The 8,582-nt window shown below is 41.0% G+C and overlaps 1 protein-coding gene across 2 annotated transcripts in view; it reads left to right on the plus strand.

Moving 5' to 3' along the window:
- Window positions 1-2,679: 2,679 nt before the first annotated feature.
- The window catches only part of LOC127630502 (voltage-dependent anion-selective channel protein 2-like), a 17,999-nt gene continuing 12,096 nt past the window's right edge, over window positions 2,680-8,582 (plus strand). Inside the window, exon 1 of one of the 2 annotated variants that reach the window (XM_052108077.1) lies at window positions 2,680-2,760. In XM_052108077.1, coding sequence (XP_051964037.1) covers window positions 2,682-2,760 — 79 coding nt within the window. In that variant the 5' untranslated portion in view covers window positions 2,680-2,681. Of the gene's footprint in view, window positions 2,761-5,570; window positions 5,844-8,582 lie in introns of those variants that run through there. The other variant, XM_052108076.1, reaches the window with a different exon arrangement.

An 8,582-nucleotide genomic window follows, 5' to 3' on the forward strand; every position in this document is an offset into this window, starting at 1 on the left:
AATAAAAACGCACGAATTTTTTAAGTAAATAATATTTTCAATATATTCAAAATAAATATATTCAAATAAATATATTCAAAATAAACACACCAATGACACATCAAAAACAAATGAAAACACAGATCCCACTTAAACCATAATACAGTGGTTCGCAACCAGTGGGGTGGGACCCACTAGGGGGCCTCAGCACACTTCCAAGGGGGCCTCAAGTTGACTTAAAATAAAAAAATAAAAAAATAATTAAAATAATTACATTTAATTAAAATGCTAAAAAAAAATACTTTAAGATGTATGCCTGAAAATTATAAACGGACTCTATCTTTTTTAGAAATACTGTATTCAGAATGCTGTACTAGCTTATTAAATCAATACTGATTACAATATAGGAATTACTCCATATATATCCAAATATTATCCAGGTTCATGATATTTCACCCCAAAATCAAAAGAAAGAAAGAAATTGGAATTTTGCATAAAAATGAAGCCAGTTTTTGAGATCAAAATATTTTATTAATTTATTTTTGTTTTACAAACAAAGTCACCTCCACTTCTGAGACCGTCAATCCGCGCATCTGATCACGTGACTCGTTGTGCATGACACCGCGGAGACTCACAGTATGTGGAGACTCATGCTACTCTCCACGATCCACACACAACTCACCACACGCCCCATTGAGAGAACCACTAATCACCACCACGAGGAGGTTACCCCATGTGACTCTACCCTCCCTAGCAACCGGGCCAATTTGGTTGCTAAGGAGACCTGGCTGGAGTCACTCAGCACGCCCTGGATTCAAACTCACGACTCCAGGTGTGATAGTCAATACTCGCAGAGATAATCGGTCTGTAAACATTAAAATACTCACTGTTTCAAAAGTATAGACACAAAATGTAAATAAGTGTGTTGTTTCTGTGTAAAGTTATTTTAATTTTAAAACTTTGTTACCATGAAGACGTAACGTTGTAATCCCTCAAACCCTAATACGACCATAATAACAATGATGACCCGGAACATTCCTTAAAGAAAATGTTATATTGCCTAATATCAAACCTCTAATGAAAGGTTAAGTAACTAATCTGAAATTACCAAGCGAAGAATGTGTCATACGTGTCCCAGTTTGCTCGCCTGTAACTGGGCCATAACCCTGAACGGGACGTCCTGGTATTTCGTAGCTTTAACTGGCACGGGCTTGGCATGTTCTCTCTGTGCCTCCAGCTCTCTAAAGCCTCTTTGGATTTCCTGTAACTTGCGGACCTTCTCTTTACAAAAGTCACGTGCAGGAGGGTCTGTCGAAGATAATATTGAGGAGATGGGAATAACAAAAAAGACATTCTGGAAAAATGTATTTATCTCTTTACAAGTGGGGTCCAAATGTCTGAGGCCACATTGAAAATCTGGGATTCAAAATCTGCAGTACTTTAAACCATGAAAAGTTAACAACAACAAATGTTTACTGACATAAAATAGCTCTAACAAAAATTGATCACTTTGAACACTGCCCTGTCATTTCAAACAGTTCACCAGGTTGTAGCTTTTTCCAAAAAGTGAAAAAGTGAAAAAATGTAATCGTTGCCCCATATATGGAGACATACTAGTTAATAAGACATTCTGTAATTCATGTTAAAGGGAAGTGTTTACCATAATATACTTTCTATCAGGAAGACTCGAAGACTTGAGTGAAATTAAAGATGACATTTATTTGATGAATAGAAAACAGAAATGTAAAGTCTCTCTTTGGCGTAAGCCCCGTCTGGCGGTCCGAAGAAGTTGTACTCGGAACCGTCATATCCTGTTGGAGATAGGAGGCAGGGGCGAGGAGCCTACCCCCGTGCGGGACGGGACTCAACAGGTGGTGGTGGGGTGGAGGAGGTTGCCGTGTTAGCACACTGAAACAGCAATGTGATAGATTGTGAGCAGACTTATAAAGCAACGGCTTACATGTGATTGCCTAGGAGTTACCCAGCTAATGGTGCGATGATGTACAGCTGCTAGTCTTCCCGCTAGAATTACGCTACGCATGTAATTGTGGTGCACGGCCAGCGCTGAATCAGCTGATCAGCAGGAGAGTGAGATAAAGGGGAGACGGAGGCGCCAGTTAGCGAGAGAGAGAGATGCACGTGGCTGTGTTGAATGTGTGTCCTTATGTACATGTTTGTTTTATGTTGAGTTTCTGATTAAACTTTACATTGCCCACCTCCTCCTTGCCCATCCATATACTGTTACACCCACCTTTACTAAAACGCTCGGTTATTTAGCAATTGTGCAGATATCATGCATTTTTGCCCTGTTCTCCAGTTACACACACACTCATTGGCTTAAAGATCATATGGTCATTTTCACTGCAGAGAACAGAGGATATTCTATTGGTAAAATTGTCTTTTAAACATCTTTTTTACATTAATGTAATTACTATGAAGACATATTTGGTGCAAATACATGATATCAGTTGTGCAAACCACTTATGCATCAATATCATACATAATAACAATATTACTGCAATAGGCCTACTCGTTACAACACATGGATCAATCTCGTGCACTTAGCATTCAGTTGCAAAGGCTAGGAAAACTTGAATGCGTTCATTGACATATAAAAGTTGCCAGATAAAATTCAACAATATACACATTCACATAATCAAGGAGAAAAGGTGGAAACGCTAGAGATTGCGCATGCGCGGTTCATGGCTCTCCGCTGCTGTCTCCTTCAGTGTGCCCTCTCGCGCTGCACAGTCCGGGAAAACGGACACGCACATCGACACGGTAAGACCTTCACTGATTTACTGATCACTGATCAGCGCATGCTGCATTGAAAAACTTCTCGATTCACCAGGGGTGGAGGACAACATCATCAACGACAACAACATGTAGATTAAATTATTTTATTTGCATTCTGCTTTGAAAACAATGGGATCTTATTCTGGACATGCATGAACACTGGATCTGTAGGTCTTGAAACAGTGTGTGTCCAGGGCCGCATATAGACGTCAGTTACACCGCAATAATGATTATTATAAAATGTGCAAAACTGTGTCACACAAACAGGTTTCGTTTTTAAAAACGAAGCATTGCATGTCTAATCTGCGTTTTCACATCAAATGTGTGGCAGTGTTTCATCTCTGTTCAGATGATATTAGAGGGAAAGGAAACTTTGTATCAGCCGCGGACCGCGAGCCTTCGGCCGGCGTGTTATTGCTACAATGTTGCAAATGATTGTGACAATGTATCAGCAGCGGAATAACGGACTCGCGCGCTGCCTCTGATGTAACAATCACAGATAGATACATTCATAACCTCGCGTTCTGTGTGTGTGCAAATACTCGGATTGATTCTGAACCCCGATGATTGATCTTTATCCTGATAATTGGTGAAAGGCATTAAGGAATTCAATTCCTGTTGCGTGAAACGCTGTTTGGGCGTTGCGCGTGCGTGAATCGCGTCAGTCACGCGCGATGGTAGCGGGGCGCTGAGCGACTTTCTTTGTTGTGTTGTTTGGTGTCTCTTGGGAATGTAAACCCTTATCCAAAAGATCATGATTGAATCACTGAAACAGATGATTTACCTTTCACTTTGGGAACATGCTGTACTGTCACATATAATGTCACGTGACGTCTGCTGTACTCTCTGGTCTGTCACTGCGTTGCATTGTGTTAAATACAGTTATTCATATGTTTCTGGATTTATTCCAAACATCACAATATGCATGACCTCAAACTATAGATTAGAATAGGGATTCATTTAAATGGGGCTACAAGTAGAGTTTGGTCATTGTGGGCTGGCCAGTTTAAACAGAGAGGGTTTATACATTTACATTTATGCATTTGGCAGATGCTTTTATTCAAAGTGACTTACAGTGCACTTATTACAGGGACAATCCCCCCAGAGCAACCTGGAGTTAAGTGCCTTACTCAAGAACACAATGGTGGTGGCTGTGGGGATCGAACCAGTGACTTTCTGATTAACAGTTACGTGCTTTAGACCACTACACCACCACCACTCCAACTTATATCTTATGCCAGTTTACAGAAGCATTAGTTTATTATATAATCATAATAAATAATAATAAAAAAATTAAAAGAAGGGAGATCTTGTGTTTATGCCGTCACCGGGAGGATAATGAGAAGCAAAACAAATCCATTTTTGGTGGATCTGACTATGTAACTGTGTATCCACTGTGTACCGTAAACAGACCCCATAATTCATCAATTGAAAAAAAGAGTTCAAATGCATGCCTGTGTTCGATCAGTCTGTCACAGGATGTTCGGGAAGGGTGTCTGTTGATACGGCTTAACCTTTGCCCTTTGACCTTTTCTTACTTCTCAGTTCTCACATACACAAATACTTCATCTAAAACTATTTCAAACCCCATTTTGATAATTCTTTTATAATAATTATGCATGCAGCATTCATAACATCATTAACTGAGAGACTACATGAAATATTGTGGTGACCAGATACAGCACCTAAAATGCACACTTTCAAATATACATTCATATAAATCTTAACATGCCATTTTGATGTTCATTTAAATGCTCAAGGACATGTTATGTGTCAACCAGTCATACACACATAGAGAAAAATGAACTCATGCAATAAAAGAGCCAAAAATGCAACGTGTATATGTGACGCTCTTGTTCTACCCACTCCGTACGGGACTCGAACCTAGGTCTCCGGTGTGGGAGGCGGGTGCTCTAACAAGGAGGCTAAAGGCTACAGTGCCCTAGCGTCAGTCGCTAGGGCACCTCTTGAGGTCAGGAGAGTGAGGTTTACAGACTGCACAGCTATCTACCAGCTGGCTCCCTTTACACTCACCCCCCTAAACCGCACTCCCATCCGGGTCACGGCACCAATGTGACGCTCTTGTTCTACCCGCTCCGAACGGGACTCGAACCTAGGTCTCCGGTGTGGGAGGCGGGTGCTCTAACAAGGAGGCTAAAGGCTACAGCCCCTAGCGTCAGTCGCTAGGGCACCTCTTGAGGTCAGGAGAGTGAGGTTTACATATACATCTTTATAATGCTGCTCTCAAAGAAACACGTTACTATACCTACATTTCTGCTAAATGATTTCGGCTTGTTGTATATAACGCATCAGGTATGTTAAACAGTATGTTAGTCTCAGTCCCCATTCACTTTCACTGCATATTTTTCCCATATGATGAAAGTCAATGGGTATGGAGGCTGTCATTCTGCCTAACATCTCCATTTGTGGTACACAGGAAAAAGAAAGTCATACAGGTTTGTAAATAATGACATCATTGTTTATTTTGGCTGTATTATTTCTTTAAGGAAGGGTGTGAATGGGTGACAGTGTTGAGGAAAATATTTCTCATTTCGGAACACCTCACATGGAAAAGCAGTGCCAGTTTTAGTGTCACTATATTTAGAGTGTGTGTCTGGGGATCTGGGGGAGGGGATACACACTCTGCGCCGTGTGGTTGTAAATATGCTGCCTCAGCATCCTGTCTTTTGGGATCCGCCCCCTTTCCCATGAGCAGATGTCAGTTCAGATGTTGCCATGGTGACACAGAAGACTCTCACCAAGGACAGGGCTGTTCCCAATGTCACATGCCAGGTGATGCTAATCACCCATGGCAACACATCAGAGCACGCCACAGGCACCAGACGATCATTCTGTTGTATGGGGAATATGTCAGTGGTTGTTGGCATGTGCATAATTCTGAACTCTGACCCCATTTTGAAGAGCCATGTCTGAGAAAGCAGCAAAGCAGAGTGCAAAGAAGGAGAGAGTGGAGGGGAATAAAAAGAAAGACACACTGAAGCAGAAAGAGATACAGGTGAAAGAAAACAGTAAACCCTGCTGCGATCACTGCAAACCACAGACATGCGGTGAGTGACGAAGAGAGAGAGAGAGAGAGAGAGAGAGAGAGAGAGAGAGAGGGCAACAGTGCTGTCAGAGCCACTGGAAAGGGAACCAAACAGACAGTTAGTTAGACAGACAGTTAATTAGACAGACAGACAAAAAGCTAGTTAGACAGACAGACAGTTAGTTAGTAAGTTAGACAGACAGACAGACAATTAGTTAATTAGTTAGACAGACAGACAGTTAGTTAGTTAGACAGACAGACATACAGTTAGTTAATTAGTTAGACAGACAGTTAGTTAGTTAGTTAGACAGACAGACAGTTAGTTAGTCAGACAGTCAGATGGTTAGTTAGACAGACAGACAGACAGACAGTTAGTAAGTTAGTTAGTTCATTAGACACAGTTAGTTAGTTAGACAGACAGACAGAAAGCTAGTTAGACAGACATACATACAGTTAGACAGACAGACAGTTAGTTAGACAGACAGACAGAAAGCTAGTTAGAAAGACAGACAGATAGTTGGTTAGTTCATTAGTTAGTTCATTAGTTAGTTAGACAGATAGACAGTTAGTTAGTTAGACAGACAGACAGTTAGTTAGTTAGACCGACAGTTAGTTAGTTAGTTAGTTAGACAGACAGACAGTTAGTTAGTTAGTTAGACAGACAGACAGACAGTTAGTTAGTTAGACAGACAGTTGGTTAGTTAGACAGACAGTTAGTTTGTTAGTTAGACAGACAGTTAGTTAGACAGATAGACAGACAGTTAGTTAGTTAGACAGACAGACAGTTAGTTAGTTAGTTAGTTAGTTAGAAAGACAGATGGTTAGTTAGACAGACAGACGGACAGTTAGTAAGTTAGTTAGACAGACAGAAGGTTAGTTAGACAGACAGACAGACAGTTAGTAAGTTAGATAGACAGACAGATAATTAGTTAGTTAGACAGACATACATACAATTAGACAGACAGACAGACAGACAGACAGTTAGTTATACAGACAAACAGACAGTTATAGATAGACAGACAGACATATAGATGATAGACAGACAGATAGGTAGGTAAGTAGACAGACAGACAGTTAGTTGGAAATATAGACAGAGAAAGTAAGACAGACAGATAGATAGATAGAGACAGAGAGGCAGACAGATAGATAGACAGACATTTAGTTAGTTAGTAAGTTAGTTAGTTAGACAGACAGACAGTTAGTTAGTTAGTTAGTTAGTAAGTTAGTTAGTTAGACAGACAGACAGACTGACAGTTAGTTAGTTAGACAGACAGACAGTTAATTAGTTAGTTAGTAAGTTAGTTAGTTAGTTAGACAGACAGACAGACTGACAGTTAGTTAGTTAGACAGACAGACAGTTAATTAGTTAGTTAGTAAGTTAGTTAGTTAGACAGACAGGGCAAGGTAGTGATGCTGTAGGAATTATGACAGAACAGGAGAAAATGAGAAAACTAGCAGAAAACTCTCCACAATGGTTCTGATGTCATTGTGATCAAGGAATGTTGTGGGTTCAAAACGAGTTAAGCTCAATGTACAACTTTCAACTCGTCTCTAGCTGTCAAGACTTAACGCCGGTAAACCAGATAACGTTCAAATGATATACTCTTAAGACACCAGAAACAAATGTGAAAATGTATATCCGCAAGTACTGTTTACATAGAGACAAATCCAGGAATTACATCAGTGAGAAATAAATAGAAGTTCATCCACCTAGACAAGTAGTCCCGCTTCCAAAAACACAATGCATCTTTACAGCGCAGATAATAGGCCTATACGTTTTATTTGCACTTGAGAATTAATAAGCGCTTCCATAAAAATACTACTTTCATATTTATGCCTTAAACCCTCTAAAACTTCCATTTTAAGTGTGTAACTCTAAACTGAGTTACTATTGTGTGTGGTAACTGACAGCATGTCACAGATGCTGAACATGGAGCTGAACTTGCATTGAACCGGAAACTTCCTTTTAAAGACCTCTTTTCTGTGTGTGTGACCATAGAAGTGAACCTCGCTCCTGTTGTTGTGTGAAGATAGTTGTGTGTTAGCGTTAGCTGCTAATAAACCCTCCAGTGTAGCCATGTTAGGCTTGCTAACATGCGTGAAGTCGGCAGTGCTTGACGTTAGCAAGCTGACACATTAAAGGGATTTGTGAATGTTAGCTGTTAGCTGTAGTTAGTATGCTAACATCTGTGCTAGTAGGCTGCGTCCGAGGCTGCGGATTAGTTCCCTATCGATTCAATTCACTCGAACACAATGGGGAATTCCTTTTCCACGACCTAATTGAAGCCCTTGTATCATTACGGCAATCTTATGAGCAATGGTGTTTGAGCCCTGCCCTTTTAGGCATGCATTTGCCCTATATATGTGGGCTCTCAAACCATTCCTTCAGTATATTCTTCCTTCAAGATCGACATCGTCTTGTCTTGACTCTACGCATATGGATCAGCCCTCTCTTCGGCGTCGACCAACACCCATCAGCGGACGGGATTCCCTGCAGATGCATCAGGACTGTCATGGGGAGAGACTGCCCTCACTGTGAGGACATGAGTCTCAAGACACTCCGCCCCTGATCGGCCCAAGTGTGTCAGCCCACTGGGAAAATGCCCGGTATGCCAGATCACTAGTCCAGCCCTGGCAAACCCAGGGCAAATGCGTCGCCTAAAAGGGCGGGGCTCAAACACCATTGCCAATCATAAGGTTGGCGTTATAATACAAGGGCTTCAATTAGGTAGTGGAAAAGGAATTCCCCATATTGACTAAA

This window comes from Xyrauchen texanus, chromosome 37 (genome assembly GCF_025860055.1).
Source record: "Xyrauchen texanus isolate HMW12.3.18 chromosome 37, RBS_HiC_50CHRs, whole genome shotgun sequence".
Taxonomy (NCBI): Eukaryota; Metazoa; Chordata; class Actinopteri; order Cypriniformes; family Catostomidae; genus Xyrauchen; species Xyrauchen texanus.